We start from the raw sequence: 27517 nt of genomic DNA on the forward strand, positions 1-27517 counted from the left end.
TTCCGTCTGCTCCCTCACTTCCTCCTTGCCTCTCCCATCCCATCCTGTTCCTCTCCTTTTTTTCTTTCCTTCCTTCCATAAAGATTCACCAAGGACCTGCTGTATCAGGCACTATTCTAGGCTGAGGATGCAGCAAGGAACCCAACAGGCCAAAATTCCTGCCCTTGTGAAGATGACCCTCTCCTGGGGGGAGACAGGCAACAAGCAGACACAATAGATTAGACAGGGTTTTAAGTGCTACAAAGAAAACAGAAACGGAATCAGGCACAGAGGTGAATGAGCTGGGCAAGGGCTGGTTTCTATAGCTCAGCTAGGGACGCAGGCGGCCTTTGAAGAGATTTGAATGCAGGAACAGAAAGAGCAAGAGCCAGGGCCTGGCACAGTGGCTCACGCTTACAATCCCAGCACTCTGGGAGGCCAAGGCCAGAGGATCCCTTGAGGTCAGGAGTTCAGGACCAGTGTGAACAAGAGTGAGACTCCTGTCTCTACCAAATATGGGAAAAATTAGACAGGCTTAGTGACATGTGCCATCCCAGCTACTCAAAAGACTGTGATAGGAGGATTGCTTGAGCCCAGGAGTTTGAGGTTGTTATGAGCTATAATGACACCATTGCAGTCTAGCCTGGGCAAGAGAGCAAGACTATCTCAAAAAATTTTAAAAAGCCAGGAAACACTGATGGGAAAGGAATGTGCATAACAGCGTAATAGTGCTGGCATTCACAGGCCCAAGGACAGAGGTGGCCCTCGCAAAGCTCAGGGAGGTGAGTGGGCCCAGAAGGGAGTGGGCAAGGACTGCAGGGCCGGGATCAGAGAGGAGGTGGGTCCTGCTGCCAAGGCCATTTTTATTCTCAGTGACTTAAAAGTCATTGGGTTTTGAGCAGAGATGTGCCGTGTTCTGGCTTTTGATTTAAATGTTTGCTCTGTCTTGTCCTATAGCACTGAATAAATATTGGCTGAAGTAATGATTCCCACACATATTTACTGAACATTTACTGTGTATCAGGCCCGGGGGATATGAAGGGAGAGAAGAGGGAGTCCCTGCCCTGCGGGGATTTAAGCTGCGCTCTCCTACCCAGCTTGAGCCTACTCCTGATATCACTACAGGGTTTGTCTCCCCCAGCCCCACTCAGACGTGGCTCCACATTGATCCTGCTCCCTGTGGCTTGCCCCAGCTGTTGAGTGTGGGCTCTGAAGCCAGCTTGCCTGGGTTCAAACTCTGGTTCTGCTTCTTATAAGCTGTGTGACTTGGGGAAAGTTACTCCCCCTCTCTGAGCCTCAGTTTCCTCATATTTAAAATGATAGTGACAATAGGAGCTTTCTTGAGAGTCTGGAGAAAGTGAAATGAGGTGGTACATAGGGCTTGGGACAGTGTTTGGCACACTGTGGGCCTCAGTCCCCTCCATGTTATTATTGTTAAGCCTCATTACACCCTCAGGGGGTCGTTTTTATCCCCATTTTGCTGATGAGACAGTGGAAGCCAAAGGACTATAGGGGTCCCTTCAGAGAGGTGTTGGCCTCTGAATAAAGGAGGGCAAAATTGCCCTTTGCAAAGTGGAAAAACCTGAGCCATCTTCTGATGAGAAGATGACTTGCCTGGCCAGGATTTAAGGACTGTGATGGGGAGACAGTGAGCAGCAGCATTTTTTACAGTGAAATTAAACCATGTGAGAACACAGTGCAGGGTAATGGTTCATGATTCAAAAGACAAGAGTTTTCTTATGAGACCCCTTGGCGGATGATGGGATGCCAGAGTGATGTTCAGGAGAGGTGAGGGTGGCTGCCCTGTCTCTGCCAGGAGGCCCCATAGCAGCCATTGCCTGTGTTTCTCAGCACTGGCCTTTCTCAGTTCTCAGTGGGGAAGTGGGGCTGCTGCATCTGCCCACCTGCCGTGGTGCCTCAGCCTACAGGCTCTCCCAGCTCCCTTGTCTCTGGGCACTTCCTCCAGCTGCAGTCAGGCTCTCCCTGCCCCAGAGCCTTGGAACACTCTGCTCCTTCTCTATGATCCCCACCCTCCCCTCACTCCCTTCCTGGCCTCAGCTAAATGCCACCTCTTCAGAGAAGTCTTCCCTGACCAGCCACTCCATTCCCACCCACACACTGCTGGTCTCTCTCATGGCACTTAAGACATCATGTCATGAGAAGCCTGTTTCCCATTGTCTTCCACCCCAGACTGTCACTTAGTCAGGGCAGGATCCAGGATAGAGCTGGTTGCTGTGGCAAAGTTCCAAGCGCAAAAGAGGCGTCCAGTGCATCTCTGTGAATGAATAGATTCATGGATGGGTGAGCGAATGAATTCAAAGTCAGAATTCAAACTCCAGCACATGTGCTGCTTTCTGAATATCATGTCTATGCAAGCTTCAAGCATGAGGTCTTTCCCTACCGGGCATGTGGCTTCCTGCCATCTGCTGCCCTTACTTTCCCCAAGGAAAATATTCCCATGCCAGTTACAGCAGCACTTTGCTCCTGGTGACGCAAAAGTGACAGCCTCTGTGACTTCACAACATGATCTGTGGCTCCTGAGGCCATGTGGCTATGTAGCCATAGATGCCATTCCCACATGAACCTGTACCCCCCTCCCTCCTTCCTTGGACTCAATAGGGACAAGAGGCCAGGCTGGAGAGGGGCCAGCTCTGCATATGGAGCTCCATAGCCTGACTGCCCCTGGCCACCTGTGCTCTCATGACAGGGTCTCTATCTCACCTGTCAGTGTGGGGCAATGACCCCACCAATCATTGGGAGTCACTGTGAGACAGCCAGTGTAGTGAAGAAGGCAGACTCTGCATCCAGACTCCATGGGTTCAAATCCCAACCCCGCCACTTAGGAGCTATGTGAACTTAGGAGCTATGTGAACTTAGGAAGAAGGCTAAGTGACATTTTGGAGCCTCAATCACCTCACCAGTGAAATGGACACAGTAGTAGCTATTCGCCAGTTAGGTTGTTGGGAAAATTGATTAATTCCTGGCACACAGTAAAATATTCCTTTACATAAGCCATCATCGTCAGCACAGAGGAAGCCTAGACTGTCTCTGTGAACTGTTTGCTCCTAAGTGGCTAGGAAATGGCATCCAGAGCTGTGCTGGCCAGCTCAGTAGCCACAGGTCACCTTAAAATGTGGGTGGTCTGAAAAAGCTGACTGTATCATTACAAGATCAACCCTGGATTTCAAAGACTTAGTATTTAAAACAAATATCTCCTTCATTTTTGTAAATAACAATTACACATTGAAACAAAATATTTTGTTTCTATTAGGTTAAAAATATATTATTAAAATATTTCTACCTGTTTCTCTTGACATTGTAAAACAATAGCTAGAGTGCTGGTCTAGAAAGCAGGGGCCATGACATGGTGCTCTTGCTTCTGGCACGTCCATTTACTTCTCAGGAAAGGCAGGCTGGCCCCAGGTCCTACTGGGGAAAGCATTTTCTTCCCAAAGAGTTCATCACAAGGGGTACTATGTGCCCCCTGTGTGTCCTTGTTTTATTATTATTGTCATTATTATTATTTGTACAAATGTATGGGGTACATGAGCAATTTTGTTACAGGCATAGATTATGTAGGGTCAAGTCAGGGATTTTAGGGTGCTCATCACCCAAATAACATACACTGTGCCCCAAAAGTAACTTACCATCCACCTCTCTCCCGCCCCTTCACCCTTCCTAGTTTCCATTGTCTATCATTCCCCTATGTCCACGTAAACACATTTTTAGCACCCACTTTTAGTAACAGCCATTCTGTATGTCATTGTTATTAACATCATTCCCACAAGCACTGTGGACAGTCGAATCAGATCAGAATCTGTTACCAAACACAATCAGAGAGAGACCAAGATGCCCAAGCAATTTGTACTTTCTCCTTTGCCTAAATTGAGCGATCGTTTAGGTGCCCTCCTCTGGGGTTTGCCAGGTGAGGGACAGTCTGATGAGAAAATCTAGTTGGTTTATTCAACAAAGATTCACTGACCACCTACTGAGTGGAGAACGCTTCCTAGTTGCTAAAGGCACAACCAAGAGTGAGGAGAGAGAGCAAGCTCATTCTTGCAGCTCATAAGTGATGAATGCTAGGAGGAAGATGAACCAGTGAAGAGCAGTGTTCATGATTTGGAACATCACACGGCACTGAAGAATAACAAACCACGGCTGTGAGCACTCATGTGGGCCAGTATCACACGATTATATCAAATGACACCGAAGGGAATATACTATATGACTCCTATGATCTAAAGTTCAAGAATAGGAAATTTTTTTTTTTTTTTCCGTTTTTGGCCAGGGCCAAGCTTGAACCCGCCTCCACATGGCATATGGGGCCAGCGCCCTACTCCTTTGAGCCACAGGCGCTGCCCAATGGGCAAAATTTTTTAATAGGCAAATTTAACCTATAGGAATAGGAGTCAAAATATTGGTTACTGTGGGGAAGGAGGTTTGATTGGGAGGAGCCAAAGGAGTCTCTAGGTGCTAGACATGTAGAGTAGCCATAAAGTTCATGTGCACACTAATTTAAATTGCACACGAACTTTACAGCCACCTTGTATGCATATCTTGATCTAGGTGATGGCTACACAGGTATATAGTTAGGGAAAATGCATTAAGCTGAACTCTGGAGAGTTATGTGCAGCTCCAAGGATGTATGCTGTATTAGTTACCAACTGCTACATAACAAATCACCACAAAATTGAGCAGTCTCAAACAATAAGCCCATTATCCCACATAGTCACTGTGGGTCAGGAATCTCGTCCTGACTTAGCAGAGTGATTCTGGCTCTGTGTCTTTCATGAATTAGCAGGAAGGCACCAGCCAGGGCTGCAGTTATCTAAAGGACTGACTGGGGCTGAAAGGTCTGCTTCCAGGGTGGCTCATGACATTTGCCTTGCAAGTTAATGCTAATTCTTGATGGGCAGGCTCTGTTTCTTGCAATGGGAAGCTTAAGTGCCCTTATGACATGTTAACCAGCTTCCTCCAGAGCAAGAGATTCAAGACACAGCAAGCAAGAAGGAGGCCACAACATCTTTTATAAACTAGTCCCAGAAGTCACACTCTATGGCTTCCACCATATTCTACCAGATCCAGCTGAAGTAATGCTCTTTTGTGTTAGAGTGTGATAGTGTTATGTTACAGAATTGCATGCTTATGATTTTCTAATAAAAGATTGGTATAGATTACCAGCTAATTAAAAAATGGACATTATTTTACTTGGCATTATTTGCACCTAATTCTGTGACATAAGGGTATCACACTTAAGTGCAAAAAGATGTTACTTCTGTAGGATCCTTGTTTGTTTGAGGCTAATCACTAAGGCCAGCACACATTCAAGGGGAGGGGAACTAAGCTCTACTACTTAAAGGGAATAACATCAAAGAATTTGTGGGCATATTTTAAAATTATCATGTTATTGCTCAATTTTAAAACAACTTTTTCATATTTTTTTTTTTTAAGATGATATAAAGTGATGGGTCTTAGCAAGCATGTGTGATGGGTCTTAGCAAGCATGCTTGCTGGGCTTTCTGAGGAAGTGCCATTTGCACGGAGCTCTGACTAAGGAGTCAGCCACGTGAAGATCAGGGAGAAAGCACCAAAGGCATTGGGAAGAGCAAAGGCATTTAAGCCACTTTGAGTCACAAACACCAGTATGACCAAAAGTTAATGAGCAAGGGACAGCAGCAAGAGCTGAGATTGGCAGGGTGGGAAGAAGCCCTGGAGGCCCACAGAAAGAAGTCTGAATTTTATTTGAAAGATGACTGGATGCCATTGGAAGAGTTTTAGCAAGAGACAGGTCTCCTCTGACGAACGTTTTGAAGAGGGTCTCTGGTTGCTGTGGATTGACCAATAGTACCCAAGGAAAAATGGAAAGAAGGGGTCAGTTAAGAGGCCCAATAGTACCCAATAGTACCCAAGCAAGAGTGGAGATAAGGGGTCAGTTAAGAGGCCCTCTCCAGGGAGAGATGATGGCAGCTTGCTGGACAAGTCTTTGGCTCTGCCTCCAGGTCTCATGCTCAGATCCTTCCAGGGCTCCAGGCCTCAGGCAGGCTGCTCTTGGGAGGCACACAGAACACATATTCTCATGGAGAGCAGTAGAAAGAGGCACAGTGTCTTTGCTGAAGGCAGGAAGACAGGGCACTGTGTGCCCTCAGGAGGATCAGCTTTGACCATCAACAGGAGCTTTGTGTGGTCCTACAGGGTCCTCCTTGGCAAGTCAGCCTTGCCTAGGCTATTTTTACCCATCTCATGGGCCTTGCATGCTGGTCTTTCCAGATAAGACACCCTCCTTTCAAACAAAGAGTTTTTTAATCCTAGAGAGTAAGTTAGCGGTTGCCACTGGCAGTTGACTTCTTTGTGATGAAATTAAACCACTTGGTTTCTCTGCAGAGGCAGGATAGGCCAGAGCTGTCTGGGGGCAGGGGCAGTTGCCTGCTGCACACTGGGCTTATCCTATTTGGGGCAGGGGTGGGCCCAGGAACGGAAACTCCTCAGATAAAAGAAGACATTGAATAGTCTTTCATCTGAGGCCATGCGCATTTCTCTCTGGATGTATCATTTATACTTGGTTTTGAACTTTTTAGAGAGAAAGGCAGTAGGACATATTTGTAGATGGTTCATCAGAATCCGATATATTCCAACTTTTCAAGAGGAAAACCCTTCCAAACAGAATAGAGACATTTGTGCATGGCAATCTGGACATGGATTTCTAAGTGAGTTGTTGAGAACTCACAAAGGCCTAAATACTGTTCTGTTCCTTTCTAACAAATCCCTGGTTCCTTTTATTCTTGCAGGGGACAGAGCTCATTCATTCACATCTGGGCAGCATGTTAAAGCTGCAGATTTGTTTAGTACCTGTTTGATTTCAGACTAGAAATGTGTCTGGGGATTTTGAGCACATAAATATTGAGCATACTAACTTTGACCATCATATGTTAACTCCACCCTGTTATAGACAGTATTTCTTTAGGTAGTTGAAAGATTATTAGGGTAGGGATTGGGAGACCTGAGTTCTACGCTCTGGCACCATTGCTTGTGTGACCTTGGGCACCACCCTTTACTTGCTAGGGCTTTCATGGGAGGTAAAGTGCCCAGTGACTTCCAGGTTTTCTGGCTGCTCTTATGTTGAGAATTTCTTTGTACTTCACCTGCTACCAAGATGAAATTCAACAGGTCAGCCAACTGGGGACCCAGAGAATAGGATGACAGTAGTTCAGACAGGTCCCTGGACAAATATCTGAGAGGTAAAACCAATACTCACCCAATGAAGAGAGATCATTATAAGTTGTGATATCCACTCAGATTCATGATCAAGTGCTATCCAGTTCACTATTCTACTTGATCCCATATGCTAAGAACATTAAGGTAGTTGAGAACATGTCCTGATTTTGAAATTTTAACTGCCCCTCTCCACAGGAAGTAAAGTTTTTGTTTCTAGGACATAGGCTCTGCTCTCTTGATACCAGGTAGGCCACCATGAATACTACACCAGTGATGTGTTGCACAAAGGCACCCAAGCCCAAGGGTCAAATAAGGCTGTTACCAAAGTCAACAGAGGTCATCTAACCTTACAGAGGAGGTGTCTATGTTGGGATATTGGCATGAAGTAAGAATGAGGTAGCTATGGCACAATAATTAAGGGCACTGGTTCTGGAAACAGCATAAATCAAATCATGCCACTAGTTTTGTGACCTAACATAGGCTATTCAGTTTCATTTCCCCATCTGTAATATGGGTAATAATCCTACTTAACTCATGGGTCAATAGAAGAAATAATACATTCAAGTGTTTACCACAGGACCTGGCATATAGTAGGTGATCAATAAAACATTAGGTATTGTTATGTGTTAGGGGTGAAGCATGCTAATCATTCATGCTTCCAAGGTCCCATACCCTCACTCCATGGGACGTCTTAGTTCCTTCCTCTGTGTCCATGCTGGAGTTTTGTATGTAGGAGGAGGGCTGGATCCTCACTCACTGTCTTCTTGGAGAGTCAGAGAACCAGAGCAAGGATGAAAAAGCATGTGACTTTTCCAGTGTAATAGCCTGGTTAATATGATCTCAAGGATATCAGACTCTCGCTGATCACACCACTGGTCAGATTAGGAGGGCTTTTCCCATGGGAAGTTTCCTTGCCCCAGACCTCCAATAATGCCCTGACAAGGTAAAAGATTTGACATGATTTCGTGTTTTAGGAGTCTTGGTGAAAATATGGGTAGGGTTTGGGGGGGGGTTCCAAAAGGACTCATAGGTGAGGGTCTGGCCTCCTCAAAGATTGACTTCTCTTTGTACAAGGCCATGTGCAAGAAGCACCCAGGCCTTTCTTGTCCCATCATTCCTCCTCTAGGTTAGCCATAAGGTGAACATTCATGGAAGTTATACCCACTCAAACTGAGCACCAGAATCTGGATAAAACTCAGCCTCCTCAACTTGCTGGGTTATCCACTTCCGTCCAGGTGGGAATAACTTCTGTAAGCCATTAGGTGAACATTCATAGGGGCTATACCCACTCAAACTGAGCACCAGAATCTGGATAAAACTCAGCCTCCTTAACCTGCTAGGTTTATCCACTTCTGTCCAGGTAGGATTAGCTGTGCTTCAAGCAGCTCTAAGCCTTTTTTTAGAAGGAAAAATCAAGAATGGAAACCTGGTCACCAGAGGCCCTTCCCCATTACTGATGCAGAAAAGTAGTTCTGCTGGGTAAGTGCTCTAGAACGCACAGAGCCCTTAACTCTGTTAGGAAGTTAGGATTAATAGGACAGTGGGAACACAAGATGGGGCTGAGGGCATTTTTGAGTTTGCCATGCACTTAGTGAGGCCTAGAGGAGTTTCCTTGGCAGCAGGCACCCCAGGGTGGCCAGCAGGGTTATGTATCAAGGGTACATCAGGTAGGAATGGGAGATGGTGGCAGAGCGCTGCACGCTTTTGCTTACAGAAATCCCACCTATACTTCAGGGCTTGGTTGAAATGCCATGTCTTCTCCATGGAGCTGATTTCTTTCTGGCTATATCTGAGTTTTCATTCTTTTGAACTCCCTAGCAGCTTGCTGGTTCCACTCTTCTGCCTTGTATTATAGCTGTCTTGTGTGATCAGAATCATCTTGGAAAAGACAGCTTCACTTGGGTTTGAGTCAGATTCAGTTACATGTTAACTGTGTGACATTGGGAACATTGCTTAACCTCTCAGAGCCTTAAGTCCCTATACAGAATATTCACTTTACTGAGTAGTTTGAAGACTGAGTACAGGCTATGCACAGTAGTTGATGTATGTTAGGCATTTAATAAATGATAGATATTGTCATTTATTTATTATAGACTGTAAGCTTTTAAACAAGAGTAGACTATTATTCATCTTATTATCCCAGCACCTGGCACAGTGCCTGGGACATAAGTAGGTACTCAGTAAATGTTTATTTGAATCAAACTATTAATTACTTTTAACAAAAGGATATTTCTCAAAATTTCTCATCTTGTTTAATATTCCATAAATAACTTTAGGCCCTCTGTTTTGACTTTGGTTGTCTTTTAATTAAAGAGCTGGAGAAGACATTCAACATCCAAAAGGGTGAGAGAGCATCCCACGTGATGCAACAGCTTCTTGGAAATCTTCGTGTTATTTCCTGCTTACATCTGCCTGATAGACGCTCTCAGAACAGGCTAGCTTATATCATTCATCAATGATGTTACTGTTTCTTTTTTTCTTTCAGATTCTTAGAATTTGCACCAGATATACCCCAGAACAAGACACCATGACTTTTTCAGATGGCCTTACCCTAAATCGAACTCAGATGCACAATGCTGGTTTTGGTCCTCTGACTGACCTTGTATTCACCTTTGCCAACCAGCTCCTGCCTTTGGAAATGGATGATACAGAAACAGGCCTTCTCAGTGCCATCTGCTTAATTTGTGGAGGTAACAGTTATCTAGAAAACTCTCGTGAGATTCCACGAAGAACAATTTATACTTGTACTTTATGGGAAATTCCTCATCTCCATTTTGGAGTTATTTTGCATGGGAAAAGACATGGGAATAAAGCCAGGACCACATGCCAGGATTTGTTGTATTTTTCCATGTTATTATAAATTAAATAAGGGTATTTGGGTTCTGCTCTGAAAGAAATGCTAAAATGCTATTTATCCAGTTGCCACAGGTATTTTTTTTTAAAGGCAAGATTTTTTTTTTTAAAGGCAAAGACTATTGTAAAATAAATTTGCAAGGGACATTTTAATGACCGAAGGGACTTGCATGTGCTGTTTACTAGTTGGTGGCTAGGAATACAAGTTATTGGCTGGGGCCTCCCACCAACCAATACGACTGGGATAAAATATGGATTTCTTCCTTATAGTGACCCCTACTGGCTCACAGGAGGCTGAATCATAAGTGGTTAAAAACTAATGGCTTTAATTAAGGGGCAGATTTACCTTTCTTTTATAAATATCCTGCTCGACTTTTGTTTTAATTCAGTTCAGTAGTGACACCTCCTGGTCACAAAAGGCAATTCTTTCCCTGGAACAAAAGCAACCAGCCATCAAAACATACTTTAGACTACCAAAGGGTTCAATTATTTTCCAGAATCACTGCTGAAAGCAATTGCGTATGTCTGAAAATTTGTTTATGTAATTAAATTATGGAATTAATAAAATTATGGTATTGTAGGAACAAGGAAACAAATAAGAGGGGAAATGAGCAGAAATTCTGATACTAATTGTTTGATGTTCTGTTCTTGGTATCTAGACCGCCAGGATCTTGAGGAACCAACAAAAGTAGATAAGCTACAAGAACCATTGCTGGAAGCACTAAAAATTTATATCAGAAAAAGACGACCCAGCAAGCCTCACATGTTTCCAAAGATCTTAATGAAAATCACAGATCTCCGCAGCATCAGTGCTAAAGGTATGTATGTCTTTATGCTCTGCAATGTGGACTTGAGGGTCTTATCAAGTTGTGTTTTTTTATTAAACTACATGTTTTAATTTAGGATGTTCACTAGCTGATTTCTTTAAACTCACTTTTCACTGAAATCAAAAGGAATTAAATGACCCTTCCCCCTTCCTTTAAGAAAAAAAAAAAGAAAGAAAATCTCAAATCTTACCCTACTTCATAATCTCAATAGATGATTTGAGTGCTTCTAAATTCAGGTGAATGATCAGAAAAATATTGTTTTCAAGAGAATATACTGTATGATAGGCCTTTTAATTTCCTACCTTTATACAGTTCATTGTAGCTTTCCATATATCTCTGGTTTATGTAAACCTGACTCCAGTTCCTGAATATCCAAACCTCAAGAGAAATGAATAGTACTTAGAATAACTGTTTAAGTTTCTCTCAGTCATTGTAGCCTTACTGCTCTATTGTGTATATAGGCAGATTTACTTCTGCACACTTCTAAGCAAAGGAATTCTTGCCTTCCTGAGAGGTATAAATATTCTTTGTCTAGTGATTTTCAGTTTATGTGGCAACTCAAGCAATCATAGAAGTGCCTAGATCCGTATCACAGGTAAGCATTATTGTAAGGTTTTTTTCCATGTAGAAAGACAACTCAGCAGCCATTCTGGTACCAAATATGCTATTGTCATTCTCCCTCCTCATAGCATCCTCTATCTCTGAAGATCTTGGTGAGCCAAAGAAAAAACTCTTATTTCAAAAAATGCTTACATGGTGAACTTGTTTAACAAGAAGTCTGAATTCTTGAGCTCCATCTAAAAAGTTTCTTCAGAGAGCATTCAGTCCCTAGAATGGGACTGAGTAGAAGCAACAGCAGATAACCATTGCTTAAGCAGTGTAATCATGACTATGTTATTTTTAATTTTTTAAAATGAGGCTGTTTAATACTGTCATCCTGTACAGATGACTATACCAGTGATATCTAATAGAATATACCACAATTATGAAAATATATCGTCTTCACTGTCCAATTCAGTAACCACTCACCACATATTGTTCTCAAGCACTTTGAAATGTGGCTAATGGAACTGAGGCATTGCTTTTCTAATTGTATCTGACAAATTTAAATCTAACTGGCCACATGTGTGAGTGGCTACTATACTGGACAGTGCAGTGCTCAATCAAGTTTTTGATAATCAGCACACATTACTCAATTCCTCCATTTGTGGACAACTGGCATCCTTTCAACTGTATCATTTTCTAGATATATTTCTTTCTAATCTTTCGTCAGGAATTTCTCTTTGCAAATTATGCTCTTTCCTGAAACGATCAAATTTAAACATGTCACCACCTCTCTGCTGCTTATCCATAAAGTAAAAATGTTACAATGTTGTGAAATTAGGGTAGTCTCTGTGAAGCATTTGTTCCATAATTTTCTGTTAGGATGAAGAGCAATACTATCAGCTTTTGCTTCCTTAAAAGATGAGTGAAATTCTATCACATAATCACATAATAAAGAAATGCTTTATCAACATTCTGGTTAAGAAACCAATTGGAGGCTCAGCGCCCTTAGCTCAGTGAGTAGGGTGCCAGCCACATACACCAAGGCAAGAGGGTCTGAGTGAGCCCAGTCCAGGCCTGCTAAACAACAATGACAACTACAACAAAAACAAACAAACAAAAAATAGCTGTGCATTGTGGCAGGGGCCTATAGTTCCAGCCACTTGGGAGGCTGAGGCAAGAGAATCAACTTAAGCCCAAGAGTTTGAGGTTGCTGTGAGCTATGATGCAACAGCACTTTACTGAGGGTGACATAGTAAGACTCTGTCTCAAAAAAAGAGAAAGAAACCAATTGGATATTGAATTGACTTCACAATACACTAACATGATTTGTGGTCAATGCAATTCTCATTCTAAATACCTCACGTGTTTATGAAGCTGTAGTAGAAAATGGGCCCTTTTCAACAAAGATAAAAGCCACTTGATGTCTGTATGCTATAATTCATTCTCATAAGCAAGAATGAGTCTGAGGAAACACTTTTGTTAAGACAGATAACACCTGGCCCTGGTTATCCTGCTTAACTCCTTATCTTGACCAGCCTTCTATTATCTCTCTTTAAAAGGTGCAGAACGTGTAATTACCTTGAAAATGGAAATTCCTGGATCAATGCCACCTCTCATACAGGAAATGCTGGAGAATTCTGAAGGACATGAACCCTTGACCCCAAGTTCAAGTGGGAACACAGCAGAGCACAGTCCCAGCATCTCACCCAGCTCAGTGGAAAACAGCGGAGTCAGTCAGTCACCACTGGTGCAATAAGACATTTTCTAGCTACTTCAAACATTCCCCAGTACCTTCAGTTCCAGGATTTAAAATGCAAGAAAAAACATTTTTACTGCTGCTTAGTTTTTGGACTGAAAATATATTAAAACTCAAGAAGGACCAAGAAGTTTTCATATGTATCAATATATATACTCCTCACTGTGTAACTTACTTAGAAATACAAACTTTTCAAATTCTAAAAATCAGCCATTTCATGCAACCAGAAACTAGTTAAAAGCTTCTATATTTTCCTCTTTGAACACTCAAGATTGCATGGCAGAGACCCAGTCAAAATGATTTATCCCTGGTTAAGTTTCTGAAGACTTTGTACATACAGAAGTATGACTCTGTTCTTTCTATACTGTATGTTTGGTGCTTTCCTTTTGTCTTGCATACTCGAAGTAACCAAGACACCAAGGTTATGAAACAGACTGTACCTGTCTACCTAAGAAATGTCCAAAAAGGTAACCGACTTGCCTTCATGGAATAATCAAGACATCAAGGTAAGGAATCAGGACTGTTGTACAGTATGACAAGATAAGACTAAAGATATTCTAATTTAGTTAGTATGGAATCTTGTCCTTGCTCTTTTTGATGCTCTCAAATTGCATCTTTTATTTCATGTTGCCCAGTAAAGTATACAAATTCACTGCACTAGCAGAAGAGAATTCTGTGTAAGTGTAACTGCCAGTTCAGTTAATCAAATGTCATTTGTTCAATTGTTAATGTCACTTTAAATTAAAAGTGGTTTATTACTTGTTTAATGACATAACTATAATACAGTAAGAAAAAAATACATTTTTACAGTAATGATAGCCTCCAAGGCAGAAACACTTTTCAGTGTTAATAAGTTTTTGTTTACCTATTCACAAGGCATTAGGGAAATTTCATGGGATAATTAGCCAGTTTGGTCTACCACTTAGACCATGTAACTCTAGTGTCCTTCCTGATTCATGCCTGATATTGGGATTTTTTTTTTTCCAGCTGCCTTGATGCCAAGGGGCTAATATTAATTCCCAAAGACATGGGCATAGAATCTGCCTCCTTTGACCTTGTTCAATCACTATGAAGCAGAGTGAAAGCTGTGGTAGAGTGGTTAACAGACACAAGTGTCAGTTTTCTTAGTTCTCATTTAAGCACTAGTGGAATTTTTTTTTTTTTGATATATTAGCAAGTCTGTGATGTACTTTCACTGGCTCTGTTTGTACATTGAGATTGTTTAACGATGCTTTCTATGTTCATATACTGTTTACCTTTTTCCATGGAGTCTCCTGGCAAAGAATAAAATATATTTATTTTAAATGTGTGTGGGAGCTTTTCACTATACCTTCATTTTTAGTAAAGAGACAGAAAACACAGTTCCATTTTTAATGTTTAAATTTCATTTCAAAAAGCAGGTCTGTAGTCTGCAACCATGACAATTAAAATCTGTGCTAATGCACGGCAGTCTATAACAATTCTACAAGCCAATCAGACAGTACATGACATTTCAATGAGTAAAAAAGAGCATAAAACTGTATGTGTAAGAACAAAATGTTAAAAGGCCTACCACAATAATAAAAAACCATCAATTACATCATCACATTAAAATAAGCCAGATGTACAAAAGTCTGAGACAGAAAAGACAAAAGGACAACACAAGATACTTGTTGATAAATGTTTCTGTGCTCTTAGGGCACTTAATTAAACATTGCAAAATCAACATCATCATCATCATCAGACTCTGCAAAATATTTTACTTCTTTCCTAGCTCGACCAGTCCGTGGCAGAGAAGGTGGTTCAGAAGTGAAGTCTGAGGGGAAGATGTCCACATCTGAATCCTGATCAAAAGATGTTTTCTTCGGTTTCTACACATTTAAAAAAAATAGATTTAAAACTCCAAAGTTCAGGGGAAAAAGACAAGTGTTAAGAACTATTATTCCTTACACTTTATTTACCTATAGGAAGAATTACAAATAATGGCGCTTCTAACATTAGAACTGTAATGCTAATTTAACTGGGAAAAAAAAAGAACAAGGCCACCTTGGTAGTCTTGTATTTACTAAGTTCTAGCATCAAAAATGCATTATTTATTTTTGAAAGTAAATATTATCCAAATATAACTCAAATATGCACAATACCCAAATTAGTAAAAATCCAAGTTACCCTATTTGTAAGTTCATATCAAGCATTAATAGGAGGAAAACAAGACTCATGTAGTCACACTATAAGTGTTTCTAAAAATGCAGAGAAGCATCACCAATAGGAACCAGAGACAAAGAAGATGACTGAATAGGCCAGGCGCAATGGCTCATGCCTGTAATCCTAGCACTTTGGGAGGCCAAGGCAGGTGGATTGCTTGAGCTCAAGAGTTGGAGACCAGCCTAAGCAAGAGCTAGACCCTATCTCTACTAAAGCTAGAAAAACTAGCAGGGTGGTGCAACAGGTGCCTATACTCCTTATCTACTAGGGAGGCTAAGGCAAGAAGATCAATCTCTTGAGAGCCCAAGAGTTTAAGGTTGCTGTGAACTATGACACCAAGGTACTCTACCCAGGGTAACAGAGGGAGACTCTGTCTCAAAACCAATAATAAATAAATAAATAAATAAATAAATAAATCTGAATAGAAGACAATATAGATAACAACCTTAAGTTATAATAATCTACATACTTTTAAGTTTTACTAGGAGGAAAAAAGGGGTGGGAGGAGACAGCTGATGTCATTCATTTACCTAAAAGAGAGCATACTTCTGGAAAAAGGTAAGACTTGGGAAATCTAATTAAAAAGAAATAGTCTTTATTGTAAAAAACTATTTCAGACTAAATATTTCTTTAGTCTAATTTTCAGGTAGCATACAACTAACACAGCTTAATGAATAAAATGGAAGATTCTAAGTAGGTTAATTTATAACACATTTATCCAAGAAATAGTCCTGATCATATAAATTTATACTTGAACAATTTCTTAAACGTATGCAAAAACCCCCTGTTGATAAGAGATGCTAGGTTTAAAGCTGTTACAAATAATAAGCAAACTAAATTAGTTACAGATAACCTTAAACAAAATCCTATACTAAAAAGATGTTCCTGATTACCTTGCTTGTTGTTTTGAGTATTTTCCTTGCAGGGGTATAATCACCTTCATTTTCAGAGCCAGATGCTTTCCTTTTCTTTGCCCCTCGGCCTTTACCTTAAAATAACACAAAAGGTTTATTTCTCCTAAGGTTAAGGGCAATATAAAAAAATAAATACCAAAACATTATAGTTTACTTCCATGACATCCCTAAAATCAGTGGGATACCCCAGTTTGGTCTCTTACTATGAATGTACAAACAATTTGGCAGCATTCTTTCTATTCTGGGATTGACGTGCCTAAAGAGTATTTCACAAAAGTATTTAAACTAGTGGAAAAGTCCTGGAGACAAAATTTAATGACCAAGCCTCTGATACATAAAGGAAAATAGTTTGTATTTTACTATGTGATCCTTGAGCATGGAAAGGAAACCACTTAGAAAAAATTTTAAAGCACTCTTCTAACAAATATAATTTAATTTCTAATTTGTCATGGGCTGATACTTTTAAAATATAATAAAACACAAATTACTAATTACATGTTTTCTTATTAACACAAATTTATTATAAAGGGTTAAAATCTTACTCTCGATTTTACCCATCACAGAGAATAAACTGCCCAGTATTAATCATAAAATAATCTATCAAATCCCTATTCCTTCTCAGACTTAGCTTTACCACATTTTTTAAACCCATCTAACCTCACATTCTCATACTGAAAGAAGGGGAAAAGGTAATGTTTGACCTCCCCAGTCACTTTCATACTTTTCCTGCTTCCTGTTCTCCCTTTCTGCCTATAAGTCTATAGCTCCTTAACTCAGCCACACCTTAACTGAAAATATCCTTCAGTTGAGTAAAAGGCTGGGCAGCTACCCTCAGAGGATATCGTGTCTTATAAACTTTACAAAACACCTTTTGAGAGCTTTCCAGATTTTAGAGACAAATGGGCCATGCCAGAGATAACTGGTGCCTTGTGGGGCCCAGAGTACAGCTATTTCATTTCCCACATGAGCAAAAAAGTTCTGGTCTAAAAGTCCTAGAGCTAGCCCACTCCAATAAGTGTCACACTTTATTTAGTATAAGATACAAATCTGCCTTTAAAAAACAACTTCCAGGGAGTTATCTACAGAGGGTCTTTTGACCATTCTTAACTAAATCTCTTGGGAGTCTCAATTTTTTAATTTGTAAAACAAAGTGACAGACCTAAATTGCTATACTTCTTATGAACCCTTAAGTCATCAATGATTCTGAAACACACTGCTTATTGAGGAGTAAAGCAATTTAAAATACAAAAGTCAACCCACCTCTCCAAAGTTAGTAAAACAGAAGAAAGTCAATATTTTCCACCTGGCATATGTTTTAAGGGTTAGAGGAAGATAATCTCACCTTTTGGTGTTGCAGTCTTCTTTGGAATACCAAATTCTGAATCTGAGTCAGAGTTTACAGTCTCTACTACTTTCTTCTGTTTGGGGGCTCTCTTGGGCTTAGAGGCTGCATCTGAAGATGGTTTTCCTATTAAAGCAAATTTCCATTCCATAGGTTAATGTGATATATTTACCAAAAAAACTAGCTGAAGTAAGTCCTATAACAATGGCATTTTTTACTAGGAGAAATTAAGCAGCCTTAAATAATGAAATGGTTTTCTCTGCCTGGTGCCAGTATAAAGACAAACAATTTCTCATAAATGACAAAATGCTTTTTCTTTAACTATGAATAATTTGCCTTTAGATAATTCAATCAAGGTATTTTAAGCAAAATCCATTGAAATGAATTAACCATTAACTTTTAAATATAGTCAAGACAAGCATATTTGATATATATCACTCAAAAGTTCTACTTTTAAAATGTTTTAGAGATGGAAAAATGTAATTTTATAGGATCCTCACATACAATGTATAGAAACCACTTTCACAAGTTGACAGATATAGCATTTTTATGTGGAAAAAATACAAATATCCTACATAACTAGACAACACACACAAGATCTTTGTTTCCTTGAACTTTGTTTTAAAAATAGACCTAAAACAGTTTCATCTTCAGTTTTATGTAAAAACTGATAAATCACTTTTTACTTATTATTAATAAAACTTAATATGGAAAATAAAAAGTATTGAGTGAATCTAAATTAACTGCAGCTTTCCTATTAAAAATTTTTTTCTTAAACCCATGCTGATTCTACGGAAAATGTACTCCCAGTCTCCATTTGAGATGCTAGGTAACGCCCCTCATTAGCCAACAGCAGGAGGAGCCTTAGCTCTTCATGGCAGTGGCAGCCATGGATTTTGTGACTTTTGCTCCCTGAGTCTACATGACTAAATCTACCAAAAAAGCCATATGGAAGCTCCTAGCAAGAGCATAGGCTTAAAAAAACTGGACGTTCTAGGGACCACTTTTTTTCTTTAACAGTTTCAGGCTTGGAGTTAGGTGGCACATTAACTCTACTAGATCAGATATCTGAGTCCTGTAGGCTGCTTGTTTTGCTGTAAACTATGAGAACTACAGAAGTTAACATGTTTAATACATGTCCTTTGGGGTTAACACAGACAATCTCACAGAAGGATGGGATGCATCCTCTCCTTGAAATGATATTTTATGGGAGTTGTATTCTGAGGAAAGAGGCTATACTCAGAGAAGGCTGAGGACTTACTGGGGTCCCTAAAGTCACACCACATAGGCCATGACCTATTCAACTAACACAAGGCCAGTTAGGTCTCTGGAAAAACATGCAAACAGGTGTGTTATTCCAGCCTTTTAATTAATGCTACAGCTAAACTCTTATTAAATATGGGTGAATAGCTGATAAAGAAAACAGGCTGATGTTTCAAGAAATGACATGACTCCCAAGTTTTCAGAATGTTTATAAGATGCTCTGGATGCTCTTATGAAGATGATCTTTTTTTAAAGGATGCCTTTTGATTTAAAAGAAAAAGGGGGGGGGGGAAGGTTCTCAGTTTGGGTCCTCCAGAAGCAGACACCAACTGATCTTAAGACAAGAATTCAAGTACAAATATTTATTTGTAAGGTAAAGAAAAGGAAGTACAAAAATGAGACAATGAAAACAGGGCAGCCAATAATGGATGTTTCCAAGCCAATCATCACTCTGGGAGCTTAGTCCAATGGGGTATTTTTAGGAACCAGTATAAAAAACACATCCCACAGTCAGCTCACCTAAGAAGTGAGGGCACTGAAATTTTTACAGATCAACTTTCTTCAATCACTGGTTAAAGGCAGATGGGAAAAGGAGTGTTGATATTCTAGCAGAATGACAAAGAGAAGGTTCCAAAAAAAAAATCAAAAGAAAAGAAATGGACAAAGCACACTGAACAAAGTGCACTGAAGGGGTAAAGATAATGGGACAATGGTAGGTCACCCAGTGTGTTGGCTAGAGACTTCTGGAAGCAACCAATTTCTCAGTATACGGTCTTAGTACATTTAAAGTACAACTTTTTAAAATTGTTGTTCTGCTACATTCAATATGTGTGTGTCTGTAATAATGCTGTTCATTGTCAATTTTAAGATCCTTGAGGATCCATATTGTTTATTTACTTGCTCTCTTATACACAGTATAGCATCCATTTCAATTCAAAGTGTATTTTTTTTTAAGTATTGTTTCAAATGCAAAGAACTAACACTGACCTTCTTCAAAAAGACCAAGGAACATTATCTTGCTACTAGTAATAGAGTCACAAACCATCTTAAAGTGTGTCATGGACAATCTAAGGCTATAGGGAAAAAAAAGCCACGTGACTCTCAAAGAAAAAGAGGACCCCAACTATCTGATGAGTCCTTCTGCATTAAGAGTTAACACAGATAACAGACTCTTACTACTAAAAAGAAAAAAAATTAATCTTCTTTACAACCTAATAGCTGTAGGGAGCTTTAATGGAAAATTGCATGGAATTATTTTATAATGACAACAGCTTGAAAATGAAGTCTTAAAGACACTTTAATAATTCTCTGACATGGCAAGAAAACAGGACGGATTCTCCTTATACACATTTATACTTTATAACTGTTTTTCAGTGAAGTCCTAGGGCAAATAGTTTCAAATTATATTAAAACTCCTTTCACATCTATTCCTACATACTTTACGCAATGCTTATTTAATACAGTCAAATATAAGTACATACCCTTTTTAGCAGCGACTGTTTTACTTGGAACTTTATCTGTTTGTTTCAGACCAAATGATGGTGAAAAAACAGAAGTAGAATCTTCTTCATTACTGTCAAATTTAGCTGAATCTAAAAATTGCAAAACTTTTTCAGTAAGAGATTCTATAAAGGTCTCTCAGTAAACTTTGAGTTAACTGATACTTCAGCTGGGTAACAGATCTTCTAAATTTCCTCTAAATTTCTATTTTGTGATCAAATAATCTACAATATACAAATAGCTGAAAATAAAAATATACCAATGTCAAACCTGAAAAATTTTAACTCTGCTGTAAAACATAGCAATGCATAGAGTAATGCAATTAAAAGTACCAAATGCAAAAAATAAAAGTCTCAAATGCTAATTACTTAAAACATAACTAACCAATTCAAAAATACATGCTGATGATTTATTTTAATATAAGATATGGAAAAATCCCACTGTATTTCAGAATCTATACAAATAATTATTAACCATTTCAGGAATATCAGCAACAATGTTCAAATCTAAAAGAACAAGTATTCGTATTTTTAAAATCAATAGATCATTAATGGTTAATTTAAAAGGTATGCAAGCTTACCTTCAGTTTTCTTTTGCACTCAAATTATTCGATCAATTAATTCTTCCCTCACTCAAACCATGGCAGAAGCTTTTAGAATAGCTACTTGGATGTGAATAAATATTTTTATATAACTGTTTTGACATTCTGTCAAAAATGAATATTTATCTGTACAGGCAGAACATGGACCAAATCTAGGTATGTCTGTACATATGGATATGTATATTAAAAAATACATGACAGTAAATCATGTCCTTAAATGACCTTAAAAATTCCACACCAAAAAACATGGGGAGTAAAAAACAAACACAGACTCCAATTTAATTTCCTGTGAATGTTTTGGTTTCTCAGGACTAGAATTTGGTACCTACACAGCTTTAGAAAACTGTCATATATATATTCACATTGCCATTAAAATCAAATTTCAATCCTTTTTGCATTTTTCCCTCTCATAAAAACACTGCACACATGCATACTTCATATATATTCAAGTTAGTATCTGCCTATCTACCTAAATGCTTCCCTAATGCCTATTGTGAAGTATCAATTAGAAGTCACCTCAGAAACAGTAAATTAACCTACTCTCTCGAGCAAAATATAAAAAGGTAAATTTTCTACTCAAGAAAAATTCTGAAATAAAGTCATGACCTAATTATTTATGTATTTACTGTTTCTCTCTCCACCACTAAAAAGGCAAAAAACAACCAATGAAGAGATCAAATGAGCACGTACCATCTTCTGACTTCTGAGAATATGATGGAAATGAGAAGAGATTTCCAAAATCCTGACTTTTTTTGTCATGTGAAGATTTTCTATTGCAGAGAAAATAAAACACCACAAAAAGGATATAATTTAAATATCTGATTTCAACCCTGATTAGTTATACTTATATGTACTGCAGGATTATAACCACAAAACAAAATTCTAGTTCTCTCATTTCTTTCTCCATTAAAGACAAGACAAGCAATTTTTTTCTCTTATGTGCACAAGTGTGCACACCTACACACAAACCATGTGTACACACATACATGCACACAGATACCAGACAAATGAATGATGTAGCATAAAAAGACTGAACAACAGTCTAAAGTTATTCAAAATACCATTAAATCAAATTCTGTGGTTGATAAAAATAATCATTCCAGTATTTAATATCAGCAAATTTAACTGCAAAAACCCAAGTAGAAAGATAGAATACCCATCAGAGAGAGCAAACAACAATCCTATTTCTGATTCTAGACTACAGATGAGCAGTTAATTCAGAATTTGGTTCAGGCCAGTTTCACTAGGTGAGAAAACATTTCTTTAAAAAATCTGAGGGGATGGCTTGGCGTCTGTAGCTCAAGTGGCTAAGGCACCAGCCACATACACCTAAGGTGGCGGGTTCAAATCCAGCCTGGAACACCAAACAAGGATGGCTGCAACCAAAAAATAGCCGAGCATTGTGGCGGGCACCTGCAGTCCCAGCTACTTGGGAGGATGAGGCAGGAGACTCACTTGAGCCCAGGAGTTGGAGGTTGGTATGAGCTGTGATGCCACGGCACTCTACCCAGGGGGACAGCTTGAGGCTTTATCTCAAAAAAAAAAAAAAAAAAAAATCTGAGGAGCTAGGCATGATGGTTCACGCCTCTAATTCTAACACTTTGGCAGGCCAGGATGGGAAGAATGCTTGAGGCCAGAAGTTCAAGATCAGCTTGAGCAAGAATAAGATCCTGTCTGTACAAAACAGAAAAATTAGCTGGGTGTGGTGAACCATGCCTGTAGTCCCAGCTCAGAAGGCTGAAGTAGGAAAATCACTTAAACACAGGAATTTGAGGTTACAGTAAGCTACAATGACACCACTTTTCTCAAACATTAAAAAAAATACTTTGTCAAAAAAAAAAATACTGTCTCAAAAAAAAATTCTGAAATAGTTCACAGACCTCATATCCTGCGTATCAGTATTCACACTCACCAAAGAAAAGGCAATTAGTGACAAATCTAGGGAAGAAATATAAACCTCTTAATTCTAAAGATTCAGTAACTGTTCTCAAAACCAAATATTGTCCAACTATATCCCGTAGGCCTACTGCCTATTTTAGTAAAAAATGTTTTACTAGAACAGAGCTACACTCATTTATTTACATATTGTCTGTGACTGTTTTCTTATTAGAACAGCAGCACTGATTAGCTGTGACAGAAACCATATGACTGTAAAATCTAAAGTATTTACTATGAAGCCCTTTATGAAAAAAGTTCACCAATTCCTCCTCTAAGGCAACAGCTAAAGGAACATTTGCAATATTAACAAAATTTATTCCTTCATGAGGAAAACCTTTCCTACAATGATAATTTCTTACAGAGAACTCACTATATTTGGTAGATGTCTACAACAATCATATTCATTACTTACTCTGGAGTAGCTTTTGATTTGCCTGGCGAAAACGTATACTCATCTTTATCTAAGCCATCTGAAGGAACAAATTCATCTTCCCCATCATTTGTTATGGGAGACGCTTTAACTTTCAATTCCTCTAAATCATTATTGTCTTCATCATCATCAGCATCATCCTCCTCTTCTTCTGAGAAATCAAATGTGTACTTAGGCCTTTCAGCTAGGAGAAAAATAAATATGAGTGGTAAACTCAAATCTTAGCTTTATCCACATGAAATACTACTACTGATAATACATTTGAAAAATCTTCCAGCAATCTCTAAAAATACACTTTTTTAAAAAAAGATGACAAGCATTTATAGAACAAAACCCAACATCTGTGTGGTCTTAATTATTTGATAGTATTAATATCTGTCTTTGCAGCAGGCTATGGGGTAATGTTACACATTTTAGGAGAACATAAATTGATGGGACTGATTGTTTAGAATGCTGCTTGTCACACTTAAATATTACTGAAAAACACCACTGAGGAAAGTAGTCTATACAGTCCTGTCTTATATGGCCGCTGGGCAAATAACTACCAACATAAGCTTTTCCATTTCTGCAATCACAAATGACGTATTTTTTAGTTCTTTTAAAAAGGCTAAATTTTCTCTTAACCACTTAGAAAAAAATTCTATTTTCCTTCCAGGGTTAGTTTTACTATAAAATAACAAAGACAGTCATTTTTCAGATGAATGAGAAAAGATAGGAAACATAAGACCTCAATATATTAGCAAAACAATAATATAATGCATAAAAATGTACCAGTTATGGGAAAAGGCAAACTAGTATAATGCGAATAAGTTTTGTTTTAATTTCTACTATGTATCATAGAATAAAATTCTAAAATTATTTGGATGCTATATAATTTTACACATCATTTTTCTTTAATATATTTCTTTTTGGAGAAAAGGTCTTCCTTGCTTTGTTGCCCGAGCATGAGAGCAGTGGCGTGATCACGGGTCTCTGCAGTTCAAACTCCTGGGCTCAAATGATCCTCCACTGCCTTAGTCTCCCAAGTAACTGGGACTACAGGAGTGCATCACCATACCCAACTAATATTTTTCTATTTTTTTGTAGAGAAGGAATCTCGCTATGTTACTCAGGCTGGTCTTAAACTGACACAAATGATCCTCCTGCTTTAGCCTCCCAAAGTGCTAGGATTGCAGGCAAAAGCCACCACACCTAGCCCCCATCATTTTAGATGTATGGAAAAGCCTAAATACAGTTTTGAAGCATTTAATAAATTTTCATATAACTTAAATTACTCATGTTGAAGATTTACCTATATTATGCTACTACTACAATAGGACAAGAAATTCAATTGCTTAGTGATAAGACAAAGAATTTAAGCCTGACATATAATTAAAAATGTATCTCTCAAGGATAACAACCATAATATTGTATCATTGTTTTAGTAAATTAGGACTTAACAAAATTTCAGAAAAATCTATAAAATAAGAAACTCATTAGATTAACACTTTAAGTTAATGAATATTCAGAAATCAAATCACATGCTTAACAGCAATATATAATAGCAAAAGGGGATTCTGCAGCCTAACTATAATTACTGGAGTTATCTAAAAGAGATGTATGGAATCAGATTCTTAAAGTAGGAGGAAATTTTTCATCATACAAGAGATAGGAAATAAAAACAAAACTACAAAGTACTTCTATTAGACCTATCACTGCTGGTATACTACACCAAGGTACCAAAGGTATATTTCTTAACAAATATCTTCAAACTATGGAAGTAACAACATGTATAACCCAAACTGTATAGTCAAAATCAATAAGAAATCACGATTCACTTTAGAGGAATTTGTTTAATGTCATCCAACTTTGCTAGGAAACACCATTCTATAAAACAATTTCTTTCATCTTCATAACTTTCTGAAATAACGATGGTTTAGTATTTTAGGCAACAGGTTTACCATCAAAAACCAACTTAAAGAGCAGTGCCTGTGGCTCAATGAGTAGGGCGCTGGCCCCATATACCAAGGGTGGCAGGTTCAAACCCGGTCCCTGCCAAACTGCAACAAAAAATAGCCGGGTGTTGTGGCAGACGCCTGTAGTCCCAGCTACTCAGGAGGCTGAGGCAAGAGAATCACCTAAACCCAAGAGCTGGAAGTTGCTGTGAGCTGTGATGCCACAGCACTCTACCGAGGGCGATAAAGCAAAACTCTGTCTCTAAAAAAAAAAAAAAACTTATAGGACAAACTATAATATGAAATAAAATAAATATAAAATGTATCACAATACCAGCTGCTCTCCTAAGCAAAGAATCTCTTGGAATAACCACAGGTTCTGTTTCTTCCAAATCACTTTCTGACTTGGATTCATCATCTGACCATGGATTCCGTTTCTTTACTTTCTTTGCACTGGGTTTACCAGATGAAGTAGGTGTTTTTCTCACCCTGGTACCTAAAAGCAAATAACACCACTAAGTAACACTAACAATACTTATATAAATGTTAGTAAAAATAAAACTGTTATAATGAGAAGTTCATTATAAAATAACAAATGTTCACAAAATTGAAAGCATTTACTTCAACTACAATAAAAAGCGCAATCAAAAGAATCCAGCAATATCCTGTACATATAGTTTTACTCACATTAAAAAACAAACAAACAAAAAAACCCCCAAACTATAATAATTCCTCACCAGGTTCCTTTCTCTCCCTTTTGGGTTTGGGACCTTTATTTATAGGAGCTGATGGGGTCAGTGCCTCTTCTCCTGTACCTTCTACTGGTATACCACTGAATTCTTCATCAAATTCCACTTTCACTGTTGTGGTATCAAGGTCACCCTATACATTACAAAGAAAACCAAACCATTGGTAAAAACAAAAATTAACACCATGTATTTTAGATATTTTAGTTCCAGTCAAAAGATAGTTTTAAGTAAAAAGAAAAAAAAAGGGATTCTGTTGCTGAGGACTTTGATTGAACTATGTTTTACTCTATTTCATTTATCTGCAGCAGGTAATACTGTTTACAACTCTACTTTTCTGGTATACTCAATAGGATGATAGCTACTTAGAAGCAACCATAAAAAATAAGGCAGCTTTTGATTATCAAAGGGATTTCCAGACGAATAGGCTAAGTATATTAAAAGATACCTGCAAAGTAAGTTCCTGTAACTCAGGCCTCTATATACTAGAAAAAATATCTTCAAATTATTGAAGTAAAATAAACAACACATGTCATGCACTGCTAGCCACAATAAGGCAAAGTCCCCAACCTTACAACTATGAAAAACATGCCCCCAACACACACACACAGACAAGTCATCAAAGCACAAAAAACAAATACAGAGGGAGATTAGCAGTGGCCCAAGGGGAAAAGTGAGCATTTCTGCCTAAAGCAAGGTCAGAAAACCTCAAAGGAGAAGGGACCTTTCTGACTGAGTTTCTGAAGGAAGCACAGTAAGTTTGTCAGGTAAGGAGAAGGCAGGAGGGAAGAGCATCCAAGGCAGAAGGCACAGAAGCATGAAACATTATATATGAAGAGCTAAGTCATTAATCAGAGGAAACAGTCTGAGAGGATTCAGGGAAAGGTGAGAGGAAAAAGTAGCCAGGACAGAGAAACAGGAAGCCACACAGGTGCTAAATCAATATATACCAAACTATCTGTGTAGTCAGTGGGGGAAATCACTGAAGGTTTTTAAGCATTTGTGTAATAACCAAGACTTACTTTTTAGAATTTTCATTCTGGTAATAAAAGACCGAACTTAAAGAAATCAAGTGGAAAAAAGTAGAAATCATGATCATACATGACTAAAATGGGGGGACTAGCTGAGAGGATCACTTTAAAATATCTCAGACAAAACTTATGGTAGTCTAAGGCAGCCTAAGTGGGGATTATGATATGAGGGTGGATTTTGGAATGACTTAGTAGGCAGTCAGTATGATTTAGTTACTAAGTGTGAAATTTCCCAGGTTTTTGGCTTTTATAAGTGATGGTTGATTAGTGTCATTATTGAAATATGATATAGAGCAGGTTTTGAAATCAGGACAATGGGTCCAGTTTGAAACATGCTGAGTTTGAAGGCCTTGGGCACTCAAGTGACTATATGAGCCTGACATTCCTGAAAACACTGTAGCTTAGGGATATAGATTTAGGTGTGAGTGGAATAACATCTGGCTATAGATGAGGTTACTTGT

General features: G+C 38.7%; 2 protein-coding genes across 3 annotated transcripts in view; one reads left to right on the plus strand and one right to left on the minus strand.

Moving 5' to 3' along the window:
- The window catches only part of RARB (retinoic acid receptor beta), a 159893-nt gene extending 145415 nt beyond the window's left edge, over window positions 1–14478 (plus strand). Inside the window, exons 6-8 of the mRNA XM_003781749.3 lie at window positions 9677–9881; window positions 10704–10862; window positions 12977–14478. Coding sequence (XP_003781797.1) covers window positions 9677–9881; window positions 10704–10862; window positions 12977–13173 — 561 coding nt within the window. The 3' untranslated portion in view covers window positions 13174–14478. The remainder of the gene's footprint in view (window positions 1–9676; window positions 9882–10703; window positions 10863–12976) is intronic.
- A 52-nt stretch (window positions 14479–14530) lies between these two features.
- Window positions 14531–27517, minus strand: part of TOP2B (DNA topoisomerase II beta) — a 72031-nt gene continuing 59044 nt past the window's right edge. For both annotated transcript variants that reach the window (XM_023513791.1, XM_023513787.1), the window contains exons 29-36: window positions 26017–26161; window positions 25614–25775; window positions 23328–23529; window positions 21668–21747; window positions 20358–20468; window positions 17614–17739; window positions 16251–16345; window positions 14531–15023 (exon numbers count right to left, since the gene is read on the minus strand). In XM_023513791.1, coding sequence (XP_023369559.1) covers window positions 14856–15023; window positions 16251–16345; window positions 17614–17739; window positions 20358–20468; window positions 21668–21747; window positions 23328–23529; window positions 25614–25775; window positions 26017–26161 — 1089 coding nt within the window. In that variant the 3' untranslated portion in view covers window positions 14531–14855. The remainder of the gene's footprint in view (window positions 15024–16250; window positions 16346–17613; window positions 17740–20357; window positions 20469–21667; window positions 21748–23327; window positions 23530–25613; window positions 25776–26016; window positions 26162–27517) is intronic.

The sequence above is a fragment of the Otolemur garnettii genome, unplaced genomic scaffold (genome assembly GCF_000181295.1).
Source record: "Otolemur garnettii isolate 467f Iridium unplaced genomic scaffold, OtoGar3 scaffold00002, whole genome shotgun sequence".
NCBI classification, from domain to species: Eukaryota; Metazoa; Chordata; class Mammalia; order Primates; family Galagidae; genus Otolemur; species Otolemur garnettii.